Genomic DNA, 26,136 nt, shown 5'->3' with positions numbered 1-26,136 from the left:
TTAACTGTCTGGTACCAATGTTATTTAAGACATAAAAGTCATTTACTCAACACAATTAAAAGATTTCAATACCCCCTTCCTAGAAGTCCAGTTAAAGTGAATTACAATATAGTGCTGTCAAATTATAAAAGACAATTGAATAATGTTGCATTCCTAACAAACAGAGCAGATATTAGTAAGACAGTATTGACATACCACACCAGACTGGAAGATATAATCACAATGGGGTGTATGTGTACACATCAACCCCACCCTTGAAGCTGTCTAATAGGTAAGCAGCTTCAAATGCATGTGAGAGATCACATTAATTACTCCAGTTATATGTTTGTCATTTTGAATTTTTAAAGGTTTGGATGGTTAATTATACAAATTAGTCTGTAAATAAGAGCACTGGGCAAGAAAGTAAAAAGGTGAGTTTTCATATAGAGGTTAAAGCTTTAGTAAACATGGAATCCGGGATATTTAAGAAAGGCATTCTAAGCATGTCAGAAATATAGAAATTTTATGGATTTTGGAGCACTGACATTCAGAAGAAAAAGTTGTTAGTCTCTAGAACCTGTTTCTAAACATTACTTGGAAGCAATTCTGATAATTATGAAAGCTTTGCCAATTAGCTTTACAAGCCTGATCACTGGATCCCCCCCTCTGTTCTTTCATATTGAAAAAGTATGAACTGTTTTAATATTAGATATAAAGTATAAGATCCAAACATGACTATGAGTGGAAAGTTCAAAACATCTGAGTGTTATGACATAACTATTTGAAATTTTAACTGACATTAGTGACATAATCGCACTGAATTAAAAGACCCAGACTAAAATTGTGATGCATCGAACAGGCTAGCAATACAAATACTGTTCTTTGGATTACCATTCAGAGCACTGGAGTCAAACAAACTAGAACTAAAATACTATTAACACACTACAATTTTGCGCATTAGGTACAGTATTAAAAGATTACTACCAAATTGAAGTTTAAAAATAACTTCAAAATTAAAACAAGCTACAAATCAGCTAATAAATTTGGTTTTTATGGGTCATGTTCCTATAATATGTCAATCTAAACATTTGTAGGATCATTTCATTCCATCATTAACATTCCAAGATTAATAAAATGATGCTTATAAAACAGCTTCCTTGTTGCAACCTGTTTAAAATGCAACATCAAAAATTGGCATTAGAATTGAATTTTTATTTAATAGTATTGATGAAATGCAAGTGTCTGTTAATGAAGGACAGGAAATTAGGGCTTGTGTTATCCCACTATCACACAATATAGCTGTCATTTTGCATCTTCTGTAACACAGTGGAATACAATTAGTTACACAAACAGTGTAACTTGGATTTAAGCTGCTACCTTGCTTCGTTTCTTGGGAGGTCCTTTGTTTCCTTTGACTTTTCTCCTCAGATTTCTCCTATCCATAACTGGTACTTCCATTTCCATTTCTTCTGAGCTACTGTCAACACCCTTTTCAGCGACAGCTGGTGACGACTGATCTTTCAGATCAGTTTCCTTTGTTTCATCTGTTGATGGATGGGCAGGCGTGGCCTGCTTCAGTGAAACATCCTCGAGTTCAATCACAAGTAATGGACCAAGAGTGAGATCCACTGGGACACTGGACTCCTCTGGTTCACCTTCCTGCTGTGCCGACGTAGTCTTTGTAAGCCCAGAAGTGGATTCACCCTCTGTACCACTATGTTGAGACGCTTCCTCATGAACAGATTCGTGACCATTATCTGGTGCATGGGCATCATGTTGTTCTGTGCTTGTTGGAAATGTAACATCATTTGGGTCAGTATCATTGTGGTTGGAAGGGCTGCAGTTAGCTGCTGGATCCTGCGCTGGTTCAGATTCTTCGCTGTCATTCTGTATGGGAATATCTTCATCCTGAACAGAAAACCAAATAAAAAGCTGTTAGTCATAATAACATAGCAAATTAACACAAATTGATTCCAACAAGTTTAGATTAACAAAATTGTCTTTAATAATTTTTCCTCTAGTTTTCCCAAACTTAAACATTTGCTGGATTTGCTATTGGACAGTGCATGAAAAGAATTATTAAATTATGTAATTCTAACCAGGAATAGAATACCATGGATGATTTACGGAAACTATGATGTTGGTTATATTATATTTGCATTTCCTTCAATCACTTGACAGCATCAACTACTCTAGCTAGTCATGTCAATTAATGTATAATTATTTAAATTGCCTACATTTTAAAGAAACCAAGGTAAAGTTTTATTTGCAATAACCCAGAAGCAACATAATGCAAATCTGAAATTAAAAGTAGTAAATGGTTAGCAAGTCAGACAGCGCCTGTGCAGAAAGGAAATGAGTTTAGTATCAGGCCAATGACCTGTCACCAGAATTCACATCAAAAGAACACTACGAAAGTTCATCAACCTGACGTGTTAACTCTGTTCCTTTCCGCACAGATGCTGCCTGACTTGCTGAGTATTTCCAGCATTTTCTATTTTATTTATTTTAGTTCTGGCCTTTTTAAATTATTTGTGAGTAGACAGGCAGTTGGACAAGACTTTACAATGTATAACACAAATACTTAAACCGGAATTGTATGGTCATTGTAACTGGAGGAAACTGAAGTTACCAATGCAGACTTAATCCAGCGAAGTGTGCTTTTTCAATCCATCTGTACTGCTTAAAGCAGATAGTCAAAATTTTCTGCTCAGCTCATTCAGCTGATAATGGAGTTACTTTGGAAGTCAAAGCAAAATTTGAAAAGAAGCAATTTAAAAGAAATAACAATACCTTTTCCAGCCTGTTATCTTCACTGCATTCTTTCAATTCTACTGCGCTTTTGGGTTCTTCAGGGTCATTTTCTGACAAATCGTCTGGTGCACCATTAGCAGATTCATTCACTGTGGTTTCATTGCCTAAATTGGTTGATTCCTCAATGAACCCCTCTTTATCCTTGATTGGATCTTCAGCAATTTCCTTCTCTGTCTTTACGGAGTCCAGAATAATCTCATCTTCAATCTTAGAAGTTTCCTGAACAATTTTTTCCTGAGTCTCGGAAGATTCATTTGGAACAACTTCCTCAGAATTTGGTAACTTCAAAGAAATTTCTTGCTCAGCGTCCATTGTCTGCTGAGGTAAACTCTCATTAGAATCTGATGACTTTGGAGAAATCTCCTCTTCAATCTCTGCTGACTCTAAATGAGTGCCCTCAGAATTTGAAGACTTTGAAAGAGTCACTTCTTCTGGCTTTAATGATTCTTGATTAACAGAGTCATCGTTTACTAGTTCAGGAGGTGTTTCAGATGACGATTCCTTATCCTAAGTTTAAAACATGAGATAGTACATTAAGCTATAATATAAATATTGCCATCTAATGATTACATGTTTAGGCAACATATTTCAGTTCAATTTCTTAAATAATGTCATCTAAATGGTGATGAACTACTAAACATGTAGACGGATATTTGGGTAATATTTAAATGGATGAAGGTTCCAAAGTTGCCCAACTGGTAGGAGCTTCTGGCATGATAACCTAGAAGTCATTATTAAAACAGAAGCCTTTTATGGTTAAAGAATATATAATTTGGTTGCAAAATTGACAGTTATAAGGGGATTATAAAAACTGTAATCATTGGTTCTTCCCCTGAGACTCCAGCTTACTTCACCCCAACTATCATTCTTGGATGTGTGCTATTCCACGAGGATCAGCAAATGGCAAGAAAGTCTAATCTCCCCTTCCTTCCTCCAATCCAAGTTGTTTGAAGGTATGCAGAACTGAAGCCAGGTCTGTGGCTGGTCTAATGGACTCAATTTTAAGCTAGGCAATGCAAAGCACTATTGAGATATTAGAAGAATCTGTAATGTAGCTTTTCAATAAAATACAGTAGTCATTAAAACAACTGTGCTGCTCCAAAGAGCGTTATAGAAACACAGAAAACCTACAGCATAATACAGGCCTTTCGGCCCACAAAGCTGTGCCAAACATGTTCTTACCTCAGAAAATACCTAGGGTTACCCTCTATTTTTCTAAGCTGCATGTACCTATCCAAAAGACCCTATCATATCTGCCTCCATCACAGTCGCTGGCAGTCCATTCGAACCACTCACCACTCTCTACATGAAAAACTTACCCCTGGCATCTCCTCTGTACCTACTTCCAAGCACCTTAAACTGTGCCCTCTCATGCTAGCCATTTCAGCCCTGGGAAAAAGCCAGTGACTATCCTCACAATCATCTTATACACCTCTACCAGGCCACCTTTCATCCTCCATCGCTCCAAGGAGAAAAGGCAAGAGTTCACTCACCCTATTCTCATACAGCATGCTCCCCAATCCAGGCAACATCCTTGTAAACCTCCTTTGCACCCTTTCTATGGTTTCCACATCCTTCCTGTACTGAGGCAACCAGAACTGAATACAGTACTCCAAGTGGGGTCAGAGCAGGGTTCTCTACAGTTGTAACATTACCTCTCGGCTCTTGAACTCCATCCCACGATTGATGAAAGCTAATGCACTGTATGCCTTCTTAAGCACAGAGTCAACCTGTGTAGCAGCTTTGAGTGCCCTATGGACTTGGACCACAAGATCCCTCTGATCCTCCACACTGCCAAGAGTCTTACCACTAATACAGTATTCTGCCATCATATTTGAGCTACCAAAATGAACTACTTCACACTTACCTGGGTTGAACTCCATCTGCCTCTTCTCAGCCCAGTTTTGCATCCTATCAATGTTCCGCTGTAACCTCTGACAGCCCTCCACACTATCCACAACACCCCCAACCTTTCTGTCATCAGCAAATTCAGATCTCCAAAAGTCATAATGTTAAAGATGAAACATTATTTTCAACATTTTAAGCAAGATTAGAGTATTATTTTTGTTTTGTATAATTTTAGAGTGAAAAAATGGAAAGGAGCACCATGCAAAAGTTTGGGCACCCCAAGAGATTTGAGCTCTCAGATAACTTTTACCAAGGTCTCAGACCTTAATTAGCTTGTTAGGGCTATGGCTTGTTCACAGTCATCATTAGGAAAGGCCAGGTGATGCAAATTTCAAGGCTTTATAAATACCCTGACTCCTCAGACCTTGTCCCAACAATCAGCAGCCATAGGCTCCTCTAAGCAGCTGCCTAGCAGTCTAAAAATGAAAATAAATGATGCCCACAAAGCAGGAGAAGGCTATAAGAAGATAGCAAAGTATTTTCAGGCAGCTGTTTCCTCAGTTCATAATGTAATTATGAAATGGCAATTAACAGGAACAGTGGAGGTCAAGTTGAGGTCTGGAAGACCATGAAAACTTTCCAAGAGAACTGCTGATAGGATTGCTAGAAAGGCAAATCAAAACCCCCATTTGACTGCAAAAGACCTTCAGGGAGATTTAGCAGACTCTGGAGTGGTGCTGCACTGTTCTACTGTGCAGCGACACCTGCACAAATGTGAACTTCATGGAAGAGTCATCAGAAGAAAACCTTTCCTGCATCCTCACCCCAAAATTTAGTGTCAGAAGTCTGTAAAGAAACATCTAAACAAGCCTGATGCAATTTGGAAACAAGTCCTGTGGACTGATGAAGTTAAAATAAAACATTTTAGCCGCAATGAGCAAAGGTATGTTTGGAGAAAAAAGGGTACAGAATTTCATGAAAAGAACACCTCTCCAACTGCTAAGCACAGGGTGGATTGATTATGCTTTGTGTCTGTGTTGCAGCCAGTGGCACGAGGAACATTTCACTGGTAGAGGGAAGAATGAATTCAATTAAATACCAGCAAATTCTGGAAGCAAACATCACACAGTCTGTAAAAAAGCTGAAGATGAAAAGTGGATGGCTTCTACAACAGGATAATGATCCTAAACATCCACAATGGACTACCTCAAGAGGTGCAAGCTGCAGGTTTTGCCACGGCCCTCACAGTCCCCCATCCTAAACATCATTGGAAATCTGTGGATAGACCTCAAAAGAGCAGTGCATGCAAGACGGCCCAAGAATCTCACAGAACTAGAAGCCTTTTGCAAGGAAGAATGGGCGAAAATCCCCCAAACAAGAATTGAAAGACTCTTAGCTGGCTACAGAAAGTATTTATGAGCTGTGATACTTGCCAAAAGGGGGTGTTACTAAGTACTGACCATGCAGGGTGCCCAAACTTTTGCTTCAGGCCCTTTTCCTCTTTTGTTATTTTGAAACTGTAAAGGATGGAAATGAAAAAATAATCTTGCTTAAAATATTAAAGAAATATGTCATCTTTAACTTTATGTCTTTTGGAAATCAGGTCATCTTTTACTCGCTTAGCTATTCACAGTAACAGAAATTTTGACCAGGGGTGCCCAAACTTTTGCATGCCACTGTATCTATCTATTCAGGATCTTTATTTGTTTGACTTCCATTGAAGCATTTTCCAATTGATTGTATCCACTAAGTAATTTGGCAAGTTTAATGGTCAAAGTAAATTTACTATCCGAGTACTTTAATATGTCACCGTATACAATCCTGAGATTCATTTTCTTGGCAAGCATACACAGTAAATCCAGGAAACATAACAGAATCAATGAAAGACCACACCCAACAGGATGGACGAACAACAAATATGCAAAGGACAACAAAGTGTGCAGAAATGAAAAAGGAAAGAAAATAATTAATTAATAAATAAATAAATAAATAAATAGATAAATAGATAAATAGATAAATAGATAGATAGATAAATAGATAGATAGATAAATAGATAGATAGATAAATAGATAGATAGATAAATAGATAGATAGATAGATAGATAGATAGATAGATAGATAGATAGATAGATAGATAGATAGATAGATAGATAGATAGATAGATAGATAGATAGATAGATAGATAGATAAATAAATATCAAGAACATGAGATGAAGAGTCCTTGAAAGTAAATCCACAGGTTGCAGGAACAGTTCAGTGATGGGGTGAGTGAAGTTATCCCCCCCAGGTTCAAGAGCCTGACTGTTGAGGGGTAATAACTGTTCCTGAACCTGGCGGTGTGGGCCTTGAGGCTCTGTACCTTATTCATAATGGCAACGTGAAGGGAGCATGGCATGGGTGATGGGGGTCCTTGATGATGGATGCTCCTTCCCTGCAACAGCACTCTGTGTAAATGTGCTCAATGCTTCAATGGTGGGGATGGTTTTACCCATGATGGACTGGGCCGTATCCGCCACTTTTTGTAAGATTTTCCGTTCAAGGGCATTGGTGTTTCCATACCAGGCAATCAGTCAATAAACTGTCCACCGCCACACATCTACAGAAGTTTGTTAAAATTTTAGATCGCATGCGAATCTTTGCAAACTCCTAAGGAACTACAGGTACTGCCATGCTTTCTTTATAATGCCCTTACATGCTGGGCCCAGGACAGGTCCTTTGAAATATCACTGAGGAATTTTAAACTGCTGATCCTCTCCACTTCTTATCCCTTGAGGACTGGTTCATGGACCTCCAGTTTCTTACTCCTGAAATCCATAATCAGGGGACGTTTGAGGAGTTGATAGTGCTGAATGCTGAGCGGTAGTTGATAAAGAGCATCCTGATGTAAATATCTTTGCGGTCCAGATGTTCCTGGGTTGACTGAAGAGTCAATGAGATGGCATCTGCTGTTGTCCTGTTGTGCTGGCAGACAAATTGAAGCAGACTAAAGTTGCTTCTCAGGCAGGAGTTGATATGTTTCATTACCAACCTCTCAAAGCACTTCATCACAGTGAACGTAAGCTTTACTGGACAATAGTCATTGAGGCAGCTTGCCACGTTCTTCTTCGGCACTGGTTAAGTAGAAGCAGGTGGATACCTCAGACTGCTGAAGTGAGAGGTTAAAGTTATCAGTGAATGCACCTGTCAGTTGATTGGCACAGATCTTTAGTACTTGGCCAAGGACCCCATCTGGGCCAGATACTCTCTGTGGGCTTACCCTCCTGACAGATGCTCTCACATCAGCCTCAGAAACTGAAATCACAGGGTCTTCAGGGGCTGGCAGCTCGTGAAGTTCCCTCCAGGTTTTTACAGTCAAAATGAGCATAGGAGGCATTGAGCTCATCTGGGAGCGAAGCCTTATTGTCACATATGTCATTTGGTTTCACTTTGTAAAAGGTAGTACTATCCAGCATCATGGCTTTGCCCAGTGACTCAAAACAACACACACAAAATGCTGGAGGAACTCAGCAGGTCAGGCAGCATCTATGGAAATGAATAAACTGTTGACATTTCAGGCCGAGACAATTCTTCAGAACTGGAAAGAAAAGGGGAAGGCACCAGAATGAAAAAGGTGGGGTGGTGGGGGTGAGAAAGAGGGGAAGGAGGATAGCTAGAAGATAATAGGAAAGGTAAAGGGCTGGAGAAGAAGGAATCTCATAGGGGAAGAGAGTGGACCATACGAGAAAAGGAAGGAGGAGAGGACTCAGGGGAAGTGGTAAGCAAGTAAGAAATACAAATACTTTATTGTCACCAAACAATTGATACTAGAGCGTACAATCATCACAGTGATATTTGTTTCTGCGCTTCGTGCTCCCTGAAGTACAAATCAAAGTAAATATAATAACAAATTTAAATTATAAATCATAATTAGAAAATAGAAAAGGGAAAGTAAGATAGTGCAAGTCAGGTCCGGGTATTTGGAAGGTACGGCCCAGATCCAGGTCAGGATCTGTTCAGCAGTCGAATCACAGTTGGAAAGAAGCTGTTCCCAAATCTGGCCTTATGTATCTTCATGCTCCTGAACCTTCTCCCGGAGGGAAGAGGTTCAAAAAGTGTGTTGGCTGGGTGGGTCTTGTCCTTGATTATCCTGGCAGCACTGTTCCGAAAGAGTGTGGTGTAAAGTGAGTCCAAGGATGGAAGATTGGTTTGTGTCATGTGCTGGGCTAGGTTCACGATCTTCTGCAGCTTCTTCCGGTCTTGGACGGGATAACTTCCATACCAGGTTGTGATGCACCCTAGAAGAATGCTCTCTACGGTGTACCTATAAAAATTAGTGAGAGTTTTAGGGGACAGGCCAAATTTCTTCAGCTTTCTCAGGAAGTAAAGGCGCTAGTGGGCGTTCTTGGCAGTGGACTCTGCTTGGTTTGACCAAGTCAGGTCATTTGTGATATTCACCCTGAGGAACTTAAAGCTTTTGACCTGTTCCACCTGCGCACCACCGATGTAGATGGGGTCATGCGGTCTGCTACTCCTTCTGAAGTCAACAACCAATTCCTTCGTCTTGCTGACGTTGAGGGATCGGTTATTGTCTTCGCACCATGCCACCAGGTTCTTAATTTCCTCTCTATACTCAGACTCATCATTACCCAAGATGCGGCCTACAATTGTGGTGTCATCAGCAAACTTGTATATTGAGTTTGATAGAAGAGGTTAGAGGCCGGTGGGGGGGGGGGGGGGGGGGCGGCATTTTTTTTAGAAACAGAAGAGATCAGTAGTCATGTTGTCAGGTTGGAGGCTACACAGACTGATTATAAAGGTGTTGCTCCTCCACCCTGAGCATGGCCTTATCGTGGCACAAAGGAGGCCATGGACCGACATGTCAGAATGGGAATGAGAATCAGAATTAAATTGTTTGGCCACCAGGAAGTTCTGTTTTTGATGAACAGGGTGGAGGTGCTCGATGAAATGGACCCTGACTTTACGATGGACCTAACCAATGTAGAGGAGGTTACATTGGGAGCACTGGACACAACAGACGACCCCTGCAGATTCACAAGCGAGGTGTTACCTCACCTGGACGGACTGTTTGGGGCCCTCAGGTTTGGTCTAGAATTGCTACTTTGCATGTGGTGTATGACGATGGTTATTTCATCTCTCAGCTGAGAGTGTCTTCCTGGCTCCAGACTAGTGAAGTCACCTGCTTCTACTGCCAGAGATGCATGCAGACCTCCCACTTGAGCATTTCTACCGTTTTCCATCTCTGCTCATTTCACATTCTTCCTGACCACACAAGTGGGATGTGTTGATTTCATGCAATTTTAGTCTCATATCATGTCCAAATAAAAATCACAGCACGAAAGCTTGAAACGTAGATGTCAGTTGTCGTCTACCCAAACTCTCTCACTATTTGCAGGTGGTGCTAGAAGCAAAACTGATAGCATTGGAACATTCCATTGAAAGTAGACAGCACAAAGAAAACATGGAAATAGAGTACAAGCAAGTTATGCACACATCAGCATCTAAGAATCCAGGTGTGGAAGTGGTGGCTGCATTGTTCTGCTACAGGTCTATGCACTTGGAATTTATTTACTATCACTTAAGTCTGGCAAAACACTGAAAATATGCCTGAAGTATTTTTCAGGATTTCCACAAGTTACTCACTCTTTTGGTCTGTGATATTCAAGGTGGTCCATCTCTAAAATGCAATGAGCAGCAATTTCCTTTCTCACCATTGACATGCTTCCCAACACCACTAACTCAACTGGTGACAAATTAAAATCTTCACTCTTTTCTTTTTCAAGAAGAAATCGCATCAACTCCTAAACACTTAGAACAGAATCAGAACAATCCAATACTTAACAGAAATTTAGTCTCATCCTTAAAGAAACACAGAAAGTACATAATTGGTTAAACAACCAAAGCACATCTAGCTGACTGGTACTTTCTGAATTGTGCAAACCATGCTTTTTTCCCTTAAAATTTTTAACAACCTTGTCTAGAAAAATTACAGCTCTATCTTGAATGGCCGATGTCACAGCCTCGACTCCCCCTCTAAGCAATCTGCTCCATATATTCTCTGCTCTCTTCATTCCACGTCAATTACCTCATCACCGTCCGGTTCCAGAACTTCAATATGACATAACACTACATCACTTGCAGCTGTTTCTATACTGTCCTGTGAAATTGTACACGTTTCCTGGTTTCCAGTTGTTTGTAGAACCTCTTCGTTTTGATCGGACATGGCTTCAAAGCTGAAAAACATACATTTTGTGTGCTTAAGATCAACGTTAAAGCAACAACTTTACCATTTTTGTTTTACACAAGTGTCTTATGTGACTTCAGGTAATCAACTAACATTCCCATCAGCAATGGGGTTTAGAGAAATTCTGAAATCTTGAAACTTGAGATACCAATAGAGAACACAACCCTGAAGGAAGAAAGCATTATTTTTTCACAATTACCAGAAAATGCAAAGAAGCTGATTTTTAAAAAAGTTTTAAATTGGAGGGTTTTCCCCTGATAGGTGACACTGAAACATAAGCAATTTTTTGTCTTCTTACATCACTGAAAGTTGATCTGACTAGTCATACACACACCTCATCACGCCACAAAACAGCTTCGTTCGGATTGCAATGAGTTCGGACAACAACTGAACTACCTAATAATTATTATCCAGGGTGATATGAACACCACAGACCCAAACTAAAAGGGAGTGAAAAGCATACACTGAATAAAACACACAAGATGCTGGCAGAAATCAGCAGGCCAGGCAGCATCTGTGGGAAAGGGTAAACAACCGATGTTGCAGGCCGAGACCCTTCATTAGGCCAGGACTGCTGTACAGTCCTGCTGGAGAGTCTCAGGCTGAAATGTTAACTGTTGACTTTTTTCCATAGATGCTGCCTGGCCTGTTGAGTTCCTCCAGCATCTTGTGTGTAATGCTTGGATTTCCAGCAACTACACTTTTCTCCTGTTTGTGAGCAGACTCAGAACGGACGTTTTTATTTAATCTCAGTAGACTCTTTTCCTAAATGGTTATGAGATCCTTTTAAAAAGCAGACTGTCCAGATTTATTTTTCTATTAAAACCAACAAAATCTATTGTATACCTTAAACTTAAAATTGTTCTTTCAGTCTGTATTTTCAAACCTCTAAGAAAGTATGCTGGAACAGCAACAAAGACATCTGTCTTGATTAGGAATACTGATAAGTGGAGAAGAGGATAAATAAAATGTTGTGACTGCTTGTTCAGCAGAGTACGTCAGAAACATTCAGCAAGCTGGAGAGCATGTGTGGGAAGAGAAACACCATTCATGTATCAAGCCAAATATTCTTGATGTCTAATGAAAGATCTTTGACCTGAAATGTTATCTCTGGAGTTTTTCCTCTTTTTGTTCTCATTTTCCTTATTTAAACTAACCAAGTTACATACAATGTGTGCAAATACCTGTTTAGCTGATCTTTAGGCATAATCACCTCTTCATGAGTTGAACATTTTTGTTCCACAGCAATGTGCTTCTTCTCTGCTTTGGGTTGTTTGGATTGGCTGCTTCTTCCCCGTTTAGCAATAGGTGTACTTGTTGACTCTGGATACCAAAATACTTTATTCAATTATGGAGAGACTTTGCATGAAGCATTTCAAAAGCATTGCGATACATTCTAAGCAAAGATTGACATCATTGTTTCTCTTGTAAATCGCACCAAAGACAAAAATGATTTATTTCAATAACATACAAATAAAGATTGATTTTACATATACAATGTTCTCTTTGAGGAATAACACAGCTATTTGAAATTATGAAATTTCTCCAAGTCATTCTTTGTCCATATTAATTACTCTAATTTATTTTAACATCAGTCTTAAGAGTACAATGTTGAATTCTTCCAATCCGACATTATGGCCTTTCTGAGTGAGATTTAAGGGTTGGGCAGTACAGGGAGGGAATGCTGTTGACAGGCAGATCAAAGACCTAGAAGTAAATCACTAAGGTCAAAAGAGTGCAAGGAGGGTTAGAGAGAGTGCAATGGAGAACAGGCCAATAGTGAGTTGTTACAAGGACAACTCTTAAAAGGACGGAGTCTCTCAAGGAAGCATACAACTCAAATCAATGCAAGTAAACCTAGAAGGAAGGAGCAATGAGTACAGGACGTGATTAATCACGCCATGGGTTAAAGAACTTAGAAGACTGGGGAGAAAACCTTAGCAGAAATAAAAACAGACAATATCTAAATTCAACTTCAAAATGCTTTTCAGTAATTTAAAGTGAAGCTTTGCAACAAGGGTACGTATCAATAAAAATGTGCTTATCAGATTTGCCTGTAGGTGGGGCCTTAAACACCTACATGTTCAATACACAATATTAATTGCAAATCCTTCTTGCTTTAAGAACCTTTCATCTGCTAATTCACAGGGACTGATTTAGAATATGAACTGCACTCAGCAGCAGCCTGTGGCTCCTGTTAGATGCCATGTGATGTTATAATATCCCAAAAACCTATCCATTCATTAATCTCACAATTAAAATAAGTATCTATTTTTATTCCCTCAGCAAATGGAGGAACAAAGAAATAGCATAACTGAATACAAAAGCTGACTTGAAAATAAAAGGTCCTTCAACAATGCTCACAGAATGAAAAGAGAACTAATTCTCAATTCCAACTCCCACTTCAATTCATCTGGCTCCTCTCTTGTCCCTACTAGGTTAGAATCATTTCCTTCTGCTCTAATCCCTCTAATTCAACCATGGCATTTTGTATTGACTCACCATGAACAATGACAGATTTTGAATGGTTTAACCCCAAGCAATGCAGTCATTTTTGTTCTGCCTCAAGTAAGAACAACTTAACATTTTCCAGATCCAGAACTTTCCTGAAATATGCTGTGGTTAATGGATTTCTGGATCCAAGTCGCTATCCGAGATAACACAAGCAGTAAGGCATAACATGGTGGTTTGCTCCACCCCAGCTGTGTCTATCTAAGCAAATTGTGTGGGTATGGCTTCAGAAAAAGGCAGGAGATAAATCCTTAGACCAAGAATTATGAACAAAGATCCTAGTATTTAACAGAATAATAATAATTATTATTATAATATACAGAGCACTTTTCAAACAAACGATGTAGTTCAAAGTACCTTACAATGGGATAAAGTGCAAACATGAAAATAAAAGACAAAATGCTGTTAGTTAAAAGCAAAATTAATAGATTTTGATTTCAATAAAAATGAAACATGAACAGGGTACATTGTCCCAACAGTAATATCTACAAATGGTATCATTGTAAAGTCACTCCATAAAAGCATTAAACAATTAGGCCTACACAGCAAAATTTATCTAAATCTCCAGAATCTAACCACGAGAATAGTCCGAACGTTCCTAGCAATTGAGAAATGAATATGTTTGGCTATGCCCATACTTTTGAGTTTTACCAGTTTGTGCTGAGAAAATATTAAAATATAATAAAAAATTCACCCTATTAACAGCCAAAAACAGAACAACTGTTATCAAAATAAACTGAGGCTTTTTCCAGGGCAGTTTGCTAAGCTCACTTTGGTTTTGTCCAGCTTTAACCCACTCTCTAATTTACCGAATCAGACTAAAATTGTGTATCAGATCAGAGACAACCAAGCAAATCAAACCTTGAAACACCCACACATAGACAATTTGAAATTATATGCTCCTTCATCAGTACAGCTAAAGCAATTAATTTAAATAGTAGAACTATTTTCTAAAAAGCGAAACATGAACTTTGGACTAGATGTTCAGAACATTAAACTTAAAGTGCATTAGAGCCACAAGATATAACAGAACTGATGTATAAATATGAAATAAGTAAGTATCTGGGATATCAACAAGCAAAGAAAATAGATCACATTGCGATGAAGGGGAAAACATTTGACCAAACGTACTTCAAGGCTTAAGAAAATCTGCCAAACGGAACTCAATAGTAAAAAATAATATAACAAAGGCAATAAATCCATATTAAGGTGTTTTTTGCATAATATATACTTGGTCCAAAATGATCTGGAAAGTTTACAAAGAAAAATAAGAACTGAAATGACAATTTTTAGAAACCACTATGCACACTCATGCAGACTTAGATTAACACTACCTAGGACAGAAGGAGGGATAACAAACAAAATAAATTCACAAAAATGTCAGATAAAGCTTTAAGGATATACTTTTACCTACAAAAACGTGATTCAGCACTCTAACACGAACATATGCAATTCTGATAAGTATACCAGCACAACCCAGAAAAGTGAAGGAATTATCCCTACAGAAGAAAAAGTTCACCAATGGAAGAGCATTACTCTTCATGGAAGACATCCCCACAATCTGAGCAGACCAAATGTCAACAAGGAAGCATCGGGTGCCTGGCTCAGAGTCAGAGACCTCTTCCCAGAAACAGAGGGGTTCCTCATGGCAACACAGGACCAGGTGGTTAACACAAAATATTATTAAAAAGACAAACAAATTCAAGATGATAAATGCCAAAAATGCTAAGAGAAACCAGAAACAATCCACCATATGACAGGATCTGCAGCAGTTTAACTCTATCTGATTACTTACACAGGTACAATCAAGTGGCAAACATCATTCACCAAAATCTTACCTTAAACTACAAACTGAAAGGACACCGTACCTTATTATAACACAAGCCTGATCCAAACTTACAGCCTTAGTCCCACAAATTATATTATACCGATCCATCACTACAGACAGGACAATCCATAATAACCACCCAAATATAAAACAGAACGAACAAGGAATAACAACATACTTAATAGATATAGCCATTCCTAACGCACATCATGTACAAAAATAAATCAGTAAGTGAAAAACACTAAAAATGTTGAATTAAAAGAGGAAATTGAATGACTATGGAACATTAAGTGTATATATTGTCCCAACAGTAATATCTACAATTGGCATCATTGCAAACTCACAACACAACAGCATTAAACAATTAGGCTTACATTGCAATATTTATATACTAACTTTACACGACTTCAATTTGGGTGCTTTCTCAATTATCTTATTTTGTATTATATTACTATTGTATGTTCATCTTTCACTGTACTAATTTCCTACTTTGTTTTGGGTTTTTTTTTGTTTGTAGTGTTGTAGAAAATGCATTTTTTTTTAAATCCAAAATAAAATTTATATAAATCTCCAGAAAGCCATAATACTGAACACCAAAGTTCCTAGCCATTGAGAAGTGAGTATGCTTGGCTCTGCCTGTACCTTAGGTTTTACTAGATTGAGCTGAGAAATAGTAAAAATATAATAGTAATAATAATAATAACAACAACAACCTATTTACAGATCACTTTGCATACAAATGATGCAGTTCAAAGAGCTTTACAATGGGATAAACTACAAACATGAGAAGATAAAATGGTAGCTAAATGCAAGATTATATAACTAGGTTTTGAGCTGGCATTTAAATAACAAGGATACTAAATAATAAGATACTAAGATTTTTATTTTGAAGTCAGTAACAATTTTTTTGTTTCTAACCAGTAATTTTGAATATGGACTTTCAACTCACCTTCAGAAAGAACTGAAGAAACACCTGGCAATTCTTGGTTAGCAAGCAACTCAGTCTGAAAGAATAACATTCCAATATCAATCTTTTTCACAGCCTATTAAATTGTATTACAGTTTTGTTTATACTTTTAGTACAAGGGCACAGAAGCTAGAAGACGTGCTTTACAGGCATTTAACTGTCCATCCCTAATCAACTTCAAGAAGGTGATGGAGAACTGATGTCTTGAAATCACTGCCATTCTCAAGATGTGGGTATACCCACAGTAGAGTTAAGGAGGTGGTTCCAGGATTTTGACTCTGTGACCATCAAACTAAAAATGGTGAAATATTTCTGTGAGGAAATGTGTGGCTTGGAGGGTGGTGGTGCTCCCACACTTCTGCTGCCCTTGTCCTTCTTACATGAGGTTATGGGTTCAGAAGGAGTTGCTTGAGAATCAGTAATGGTTTTTTTAAAGTCAATTTTGTTAAAGTCCTCTATTCTCCAAGCTCCAATGAGATTTTGTCAAGACAGCTTCTCTTCAACTACTTTGTAGAACTGTGCTTTTAAACACACCTGTTGCCCCGTCATTGAACCATTTTCCTAGCCCAGCATGTACATTTGCTTCCTTCCCTCCGCCTTGTAAATTAATGAAGCTCCATCTTTTCCAACTACCATCAGATCAAATGTTTTACCTAATCCCTGTTAGCTGGAGTCATTTGCAACAAGTGCACTACTGATTTAAGTTAGTGGTGTAGCAGTGGATAATTGGCTTTATTAGGGATTGTGTGCTTGTAAACAAACAGTAGAACTATCCAGACCCTAAAAAACCATACATCTCCATTAAAACCTGGCCTTTTATAAACTCATTTGCTTAAAGGCTATTTCTTCAGTTACTTCAATATTACTAACACCACCACACATTTGTCACATCATCATATACCCTCATTGATTACACTCTACAATTCTGACTTATTGAACAGAAATTGAATTCTCACCAGCTCTTCAATGGAGCAACTACAGTATTATTTTCCTCATGGCTTCCCAGCTTCGACTGAAATTCTGAAGATCCTCCCTTCATGTAATGAAGTTAACTCATATGAAGGTCCCACATTTTATACATTGCTGAAGCTACCTTGAAGAAGCACTCCACAGTTTACAAAATTCGCACAATACTTTGTTAAATTCCTGAGCTGGGTATTTTAAAAATTTTTCAAATTCAACACATTCTCCATTCACTCTTGCTAATGGGACTATGACTGACACTTTACTTTTATGCCTAACACTCAAATGCATTATTCTTTCCATCAATACATTGCTTGAATGGCACTTCAGAGGGTAGATGGGGTCTCTGTTTGTTACCATAACTCGGGTCTCTGCTGGGAAGAACAGGCCCCCAGTCCTCGGGGTTGCGCTGCCGATGGCCATTGGCAGAGCCATCTTAATACGCTCGGCAGAGGATGGTGCTCGGAGAAGCTGTGCCGGAGGGGATGCACTTCGGCTCGGAGGTTCAACCGACTTGGAGTCCGCTGCAGTCAGGTCACTTTCGGTGTGTGCTGCGTCTACAAGGCTGAGTCGGGTGGCGCCGTGCAAGTCCATAGCGGGGGTATTCCCTTCTGCCGCCAACGTGGGATGGCAAATCTGTCTGGACCCTGGGGACTTGTGGAAACTGTATAGTGATTTCTTTTGAACTTACAGTCCTTTAACATCTTGGGACTATTTTTACTGTGCCCATAGTCTGTTTTTTTTATCAATTATGCTATTGTTTGTACTGTTGTAACTATGTGGTTTTGTGCAGGTCTTGTAGCTTTAGATTTTGGTCTTGTTTGTCTGGTGGATTTGGAGCTCCTTTCCGGGGAATGAACTAAGATGGTAGCGTGATATTAATACGCAGCAGCCTCTCCGGACTCTGGATTGGGGATTGCCAAACATTATGTGGATTTTCTGGTGTAGTCTGTTTTGTCATATGCTTTTGTGATATCATTCTGGAGAAACGTTGTCTCATTTTTTAACGACATTACATTTGTGGTTTCTAAATGACAATAAACTGAATCTGAATCTGATAGTGCAGGATTAAAATACTGGCCTTGAATCTAACCAACACCAAGATTGTCAATCATGGGGAAAATCACAACTTCTTTTACACAATTGGTAGTGAGAACATCTTGGTTGATTCTTATGCAGTTCAGTATATAGGTAGCATGGTCAACATTAATGTTTACAGAATTACCCAATTGTTTATCCCACGGAAATGCACTTTTGCACCAAATTTGAATTTAGGGCAGTTGGTTCTAAATTAATAGAATTATACAATTAATATTCTCCGGATGACGACAGATGGTACACGAGTGAATCTGCAGATGCTGGAAATAAATAAAAACACGAAATGCTGGCAGAACTCAGCAGGCCGGACAGCATCTATGGGAGGAGGTAGTGACGACGTTTCGGGCCAAAACCCTTCATCAGGAGTGAAGTAACATGGGATAGTCGAGGGGGGATAAGAAGTGGGGGAAAGGATAAAGTAGAGAGCTAGGAAGTGATAGGCTGGAGGGAAATGGGCTAGGGGGGTGGAGAATTATGGGAAATAAAAGAGAAAGAAAAGTAGGGCTGGGGGGAGATTATAGTGAGGGGGGGAAAAAGAGAGAGAAAGAGAACCAGACTAAAATAATAGATAGGGATGGGGGTAAGGGGGGCAGGGGTATCAACGGATAGATGGTACAGTACATTTTTGGTATTTTCTGCAGTTATTTTGCATGTGCATAATTCAATCAGACCATGAACCACCACACAAATGTTTCCTCAGGTAGGAATGGGTTAAATAATTGAGAAATTATAACAACAGAAAATGATTTATAAAGTTTGTTCTAATTATGTTCTTTCTTATAAAAATTATGTACAATTTATGTTTAATGTGGTCTTATAGATTGAGACTGAGAGAGATAATGAATCATGATTGACTGGCAGACTGAATGACACAATTCTTCTCCTATGTCCTATGATCGAAATTTTTTCTTCTGAATGCTGCTTATATGATGCCATATGCCTGGGATGCTGTTGCAGGTGAGATTTTCATTACACTGTTCATATGACAATGAACTCTACCTTGACAAGAACACCCAGCCTATAAATGAGAAACCTGGTTAATTTTGATGACTAGCACCTGTGGAGGAACACCAGCAAAACATTTTCTACACATGCTTTATAAATCTAGTTTACCCTGCTATCAGCATTGCACTTGCTGCGTACAAAAAAAACTCAGATTTCCATCATTTTTCAACTCTCCGTCCACCAGCCCTGACTTTATAAAGGAAATAGTTCAATAGGACCTACAGACGGCTGTTTCTTCACTTGGCCAAACGGCTTCTTTCGATTTTCAGACTCCGGTTGGACTAGAGATGAAGACTCTCCTGCAATTTCACATTCCTCATCCTGGGAGATATCCATACCTCGAGGGAAACACACACACGTACTAGTTGACCACATAAACTAGTAGATTTTGCAAAAGAGAACAGATGCAGGCAGTCGTGTAGCTAAGCCCCACGGAGCAGTGATTACAGTGTACAGTAGGGAACTGGATCAATGTTCCTTCCATTATTAACCATTAAAGCCAATCTTTGAAACCTGGAAGGTGCTGTACAAGTTGCAGCAAGGCAAGGGTTAAAGTAATGCCCAGGCAAGGACAGTTCACTGATAGTGAGCAGTTTGTCCAGGCACGTGGGTTTTTTTTAAAAGAGAGGTCTTTGAAGAGCAAAGGTTCCCTTTGCTCAGCAGGGGACTGGAGCCACTTGGTATACCAAGACAAGGATTCTAGGGTGATACTTACTACTGGTCAGTTACTTAACTAATTCTGAAGTGTTTCTGAATTTTAAAGTGGAGACTGGCTGTTAATACCTGTATTATTGTTCTGTATTGGTGATTAATTATGGCAAATAAAAAATCTGAACATACACGAGGCTGCAATTGTTCAGTATCTGTATCTAACTAGTCAATTTTGTATAAAAATGGCATTTATTTGTTCACACTTCAGAGCAGTTTGGCAACCGGGACCATGTGCACAAGTAAATAAATTCTGTTCGAGGAACGAGTGTGAGCTTTCAGTCCAGTTAATTGGTAATGACAGTGGACCACAATTCCCCCAGGGCAATTCTCTGATTTGCACTTTCTGTGCAGGAGTTAAGTTTCAGGATTATTTAAATGTACTAATTTTTAAAACCTGCTTTTGAAACAGCATTGCCCTTAACGTTAGAATCTTCACTAAAAAAACTGATAAGCATCGAACACACATTTCATTGAGAAGCCTTCTCTGAATCTTGTCATAAATACCAACTGGCTTCCTGTTTACACTTTTATACAGTCACCAGTATTTATCATAAACTAGCTGTGCGATCACTCAAGTCAAGTATGATGTTCTCCTGAGGGACTGTTTATAGGTGGATTCTCAGGTGCCTGTCAAGGCCAGTCTGGGATCCACAATCATAAACCATCACCCGCAATGAGAGATACTAAAGTCTGATTTAAATGAACAGACAAGACCTCCAATGCTTGCAGGTCTGAGCACCAAACGGTCACCGAGGTTGACAATTAATTGTGTTCACCTCAGCAAGACAAAAAGAAAAAAAGAAAACTTGTCTCAGAACTCAATATAAGCTCATGGGTTTTATCCTGAACATCACTTCCGACAAGAATGCACGTAGACTACCAGAAGATGTCTTGGGTGTGAAACAGTAGCTTGTTATAAATGGATGTCAAAAATTGCAGCTGTTTAGACAAAAAGGATTGCTGTCAAATAGATTTGGAGTTGCATAGAGTTTGGATGGGTGAACAGGAGATTTGGCAGCCTATCAGGGCATTATGCATTACCTTTTACAGGTGATAACTGTGCCAGTAGTCGGTCTGCAATTCGAGCTCGCTGGAACAGGTGTCCAATACCCTCAACCTCCCAGAGAAGGTTGTGATCATCAGGGTAACTGTTCAAATATTTCCGGCACACTAAAGAAATAAATATAAAAAAGTTAGGCTTTAAGTACAATGGTTGAGACTCAATTTTTTTAATTAGTTAGTCTCAATAGAGCTCACAGGTTGTTGAACTAGCCACAAACCAAATCAAACATCTGGTATGCATTTACAGCCCATAAATGTCTCAAATTTAAAGTTTATCCCCCAGTTCAAATTCTACCCTACCTCCTTGCCTCTCTTTATAACACATCCAAGCCTACAAGCCTTTAAGAGTACGCAAGATCCCAATTTCCTTCACATTACTATTATGGTATGTATTTTTCTTTTTAGACCAAGCTCTGGAAATCAAACCTACTTCTCTACCTCTTTTCTCTCCTTTAGCATGTAGCTTTGAAGTTCTGAGCCTCACATGAATCATATATTACTATGTCAAAAAAATGTCACAAATGGGCTGTTTATTCTGGAACGGAGGAGGCCAAGGGGAGATCTAAGAGGGGTTTATAAGATTACGAGAGGCAGACATAGAGTAGACTGCCAGGATCTTTTTCTCAGAGTTGAAATATTTAACACTGGGGGCATGCATTTAAAGCGAGAGGGAGTAGGTTCAAAGGGGATGTTCAAGTTATTGTCTTTAAAAACCAGAGCCTGGGGTGGTGAAGGTAATTGCGAAAGGAGCATTGAAAAGGCTCTTAGATAAGCACATGAACACGGCTAACTAGTGAATGTGCAAGAAATAGACATTGTGTCGGTGGGAGAGTTTAGTTGGTCAGCTGATTTCTAATTTAATTAGTTCAGCATAGCGTTGTGGGCCAGAGGGCCTGCTCTTGTTCTGTACTGGTCAATGCTCTATGCTTTAATTCAAAAAGATGTAGAAAGATGTGTCCAGACTAGTTGACCCTACACATTTGATCAATGACCCTAGCAGCCCCACTGTGAGCATTCCGCTGATGGGTTGGGCTGCCTTAACCAAAAAGGTTCTTAAGGAAGTCTAGCTTTGGGCTATTAAGTTTCTACGAGGCGTTTGCTGGATTTTTGTAAAATAACTGAATACTCGATGTTTGGTTTAGTAGTATGTCATGACCTCGAAGTATTTTTCTCCCACACTCAGTATTTCAATGATCTTACTGTATTAATTCTCAAATAACTATCCACAACATTTGATGAATTCTTTTTTTATACCTCTGTACATAGATGGAGAGAGAGGATATCTCAAACCCAGTGCATCTTCTGTGAAACAGTCAACAAAATCTTCCAGCATCTGCAGACCGTACCCCTTACCACGATGCTTCTTCCTCACAAAGATGGTGTCCAGGACCGGCAGCTGGTAGCACTGAGTTAGGAAGGTGTGACATTTGCTTCCTATGGAAATATATATTAATAATGGTACCATCAAGGTGAAAGGGAAGGCAGTAATACCAAGAAAATCCACTATTTTATAACATGTCACTGTTATTCAAGCAGGTAAATGCTGACACATAGACCAAAGACACAAATTTGAAGATCAGAGATTCAATCTTCTCCGAATCTCAGGTGAGAAAGGGGAAACCACAAATCTGCAAAAGTTGTCAGGATTGGATGTCACAGCAAGATTCAAAGGCAGTGTTCATTGTCTAGGTTGTTGATTGAGAAGAGGTTTTCTTCTCCTCTCATTCAGCCATCGTGCATTACAGAAAGGATGTAGACCAAACTAAAGGTATCAAAAAAAATTAAATCTTCAAATGACCAAAATGAAAAGAACTCCATAAATCTTACTGTGAATGCTAGTTCAAATGTTTCTGCAACCTTCGTCCTGAAGACAATGCGATGTTGGCAACAAAATTTCAGCAATGCACTCACAGAAGGGTGTAAGAAATGCAGAGCTAACTCTCTCCACACTTGTGTGCACACTTACAGACATTGCTGCAGCGATAGCTGAAGCAGAGCGAGGTACTTTCACTCTTACAGGAATATCCACTCATCAGTCAACACATCACAGGCTAGGAACCACCAACCCCTTAGCAAAGCACCAGCTGTCTGTCATCTGCAGATGTTTGCAGGCAGCAATCAGGCAGGAGGCTGAAAACACTCCTGGTTTCTCAAGATAAGGTTCAGAGTGAGCCCAGAACAAGGACTCCACAGAAACAGGAGAAGGCAAGAGGGAACCAGGTTCTGGCCGAGTTCTTGTGTGGCTGGCGGGTGGGGAGGTGCTGGCAAGTACAAAGAAGGGTAGTGAGAAATAAAAGCGAGGAGGGAAGAGGGAAGTGGTAGGGACAATAAGACCATAAGATACAGCAACAGAATTAGGCCATCTGGCCCATCAAGTCTGCTCGCCATTCAATCATGGCTGATCCTTTCCCACCCCCTCCAACCCCAGTTCCCGACATTCTCCCCATAACCTTTGATGCCATGTCCAATCAAGAACCTATCAATCTCTGCCTTAAATACGCCCAATGACCTGGACTTCACAGCTGCATGTGGCAACAAATTCCATAAATTCACCACCCTTTGGCTAAAAAAATTTCTCCACATCTGTTTTGAAAGGCCTATCCTGAGGCTGTGTCCTCTTGTCCTAGACTCTCCTACCATGAGAAACATCCTTTCCACATCTACTCTGCTAGGCCTTTCAACATCTGAAAGGTTTCAATGAGATTCCGCCCCTGCACCCCCACCCCCATCCTTCTGCATTCCAGCGAGTACAGACGCAGAGCCATCGAACGTTCCTCATATGAAAGGGTTATCATATAACCATATAACAATTCCGTGCTGTGATTGTTATATGGTTATATGGTTATATGATAACCCTTTCATTGCTGGAATCATCCTTGTGAACCTCCTCTGAACCCTCTCCAGAATGGAGAGGGAGTGAGAGAGAGGATAAGTGGAGAGGGAGTTGAGAGGAAATGTATCTAAGTGAGGGGTAATGCAGAAGTCCACATATACAATAGTATGCATGTATATCACACCTGTAAAGCAAAGATCAACCTCCAATTAGTTTGGTCTTTCTTGCCAGTGAACCAAGACATCAATGTCAAGATCATGTCTTATTTAGTGCGGAATGACTAACCACATTAAAAGAAATCACACAGGCATCTTCTGCTCCTTCAGAAATGGAGTAGAGGCAAATCCGAAACCCATAGGGACTACCCACAGAGAATAGTCTGCTGTAACCATCAGCACACAGAGGCATCAACCAAAATGAACAGAACCATCAGTGAGAATAAAGCACTCTGTGCACGGTGCTGAAGAACTGACTCAACCTGGACAGATAGCTAATTTAAAAGGACTCCCAAAAGACAAACTATAACATTTAGGGTAATGGATAACGTAAACCTATCATTCTTCTGGTGAATCACAGAATGCAGCCATCACCACACATTTGAGCATGATGTCACAGGATCACACAACTTCCTGACTCAGTTACAATTAGTCTAAGAAGAGGACTCATCAGTAAGAGGATTGTCCAACAGTGCACGGATGTGACATCTATGTTTTCAGTGGAAGTTCAGGTAATACGAGTGAGAACTTCTTCAAGACCAAGAAGATGAATATAAATCAAACATGGTTTGTGAAAAGAATATACTTCAAAAGAAAAGTAGATTGTGCCTGAACCATATTTCACTATCCTCAACTAGCTTTTCACCACTGTCTGCTGGTCCTCCATGTCAAAAAGGATAGCAGAACTTCATTAAGTAACACAATGTAGTTACCTTGCTTAGAAATAAAGCTACAGACAGATTGACCAACAGCCACAGCAATTTCATTTCAAAAAAAAGAGAAGGATGTTTAAAACAAAATCTGGAACAGAAGGAAACACTTAACAATCAGCATTATAAAGAAATGAGAATGAAGCAGGAGAGTAAGGGCTGATAGAAGATTTGATATATTTTTCATAGACATATAGAATATTTGCCAATAAACATCACAGACTATTATTACAAGCAGATCGGACACCAGATCTTTGAATGGCCTATCCAATTAGTTCATCTCCATGGCACCTTCCCCACAGCCCACTATATAGTGAAATTCCTTTTGGAAGTTGCCATGGCAATTGGCTTCAGCACCCTTTCAGGTAGGCCAATCCAAAACCCAGAATAATGAAAAATGAACAAAAATATTCCAGTCTTTTATTGCCAATGACCCTGACTTTGCATCCTTTTGTTATCAGCCTCTCTCAATAAAGTGCTCTGTTCTACTCTGTTAAAACTCATCACATTTTGCGCACCACGATTAAAAATCGCTTTAATCTGCTGTGCTTCTATGAAATAATCTCATGGCTATCCACAAAAGTGAAGATGCTGCTTTTCTTCTGAGAAATTTCCCCAGTATTTTATCCACAGCCTCTGCTCTTCCCAGTAAACAACCCAAGTACCTGTGGGCTTGATAGAGTAGAAGCCAATGGCTTTCCCAGACTTCCAGAGAATTTTAGCATACTCATTGGCACCATGACAAAGGAAAGGGAGCTCATCAGCATTCATTTCCTGGGCTCTGTAGATGATGCGATTCAAAATGTACAGAACAATTCTCTCCCCGACTGAAGTAACCTATTGAGACACCAACATGTTAATAAATTTCAAATGAATGCATTTCAAAGATAATTCACTGCAAGACCACCTCAAAATACATTTTGCTAGGTTGCACAAAGTGATAAAACAAGAAACAGCCAGAAAAGAGATGGTTTACTAATTTCCCCCACGGCCACAGTGGAAGCCAAGAGGCTGGGACTTGAATTCATATTGTAGACAATAATGCAAACACCCTCCACTCTCTGCACTTTGCTCGAAAAGACTGCCTTTATTTGGAGACTACTGTATTGTGGCAGATGCTCATAAAATGTACCGTGCCACCAAGTGATGTCAACGTAACTATCATTTCCCAGCTTGTAAATTTACATGGGCAACAGCTACTGGCATTTATGAATTAAATACAAATAAAATGAGTATTTTTTACAGCACTGGTGAAGCAGCTTTCTCTACAAAAATAGTCATTAAAAAAAAACTCACCAAAAAGGTCATTATTTCATTGACACTATGGAAGTTGGAGGTTTGAAATGTTTGCA

The 26,136-nt window shown here is 39.3% G+C and overlaps 1 protein-coding gene across 2 annotated transcripts in view; it reads right to left on the bottom strand.

Moving 5' to 3' along the window:
* The window catches only part of fam169ab (family with sequence similarity 169 member Ab), a 102,136-nt gene that overhangs the window by 3,663 nt on the left and 72,337 nt on the right, over positions 1–26,136 (bottom strand). For both annotated transcript variants that reach the window (XM_059974542.1, XM_059974543.1), the window contains exons 5-13: positions 25,450–25,621; positions 22,281–22,460; positions 21,006–21,134; positions 19,476–19,591; positions 16,170–16,224; positions 12,066–12,204; positions 10,723–10,870; positions 2,773–3,300; positions 1,357–1,887 (exon numbers count right to left, since the gene is read on the bottom strand). In XM_059974542.1, coding sequence (XP_059830525.1) covers positions 1,357–1,887; positions 2,773–3,300; positions 10,723–10,870; positions 12,066–12,204; positions 16,170–16,224; positions 19,476–19,591; positions 21,006–21,134; positions 22,281–22,460; positions 25,450–25,621 — 1,998 coding nt within the window. The remainder of the gene's footprint in view (positions 1–1,356; positions 1,888–2,772; positions 3,301–10,722; positions 10,871–12,065; positions 12,205–16,169; positions 16,225–19,475; positions 19,592–21,005; positions 21,135–22,280; positions 22,461–25,449; positions 25,622–26,136) is intronic.

The sequence above is a fragment of the Hypanus sabinus genome, chromosome 7 (assembly GCF_030144855.1).
Source record: "Hypanus sabinus isolate sHypSab1 chromosome 7, sHypSab1.hap1, whole genome shotgun sequence".
NCBI lineage: Eukaryota > Metazoa > Chordata > Chondrichthyes > Myliobatiformes > Dasyatidae > Hypanus > Hypanus sabinus.
This window is presented reverse-complemented; position numbering and strand designations above follow the sequence as displayed.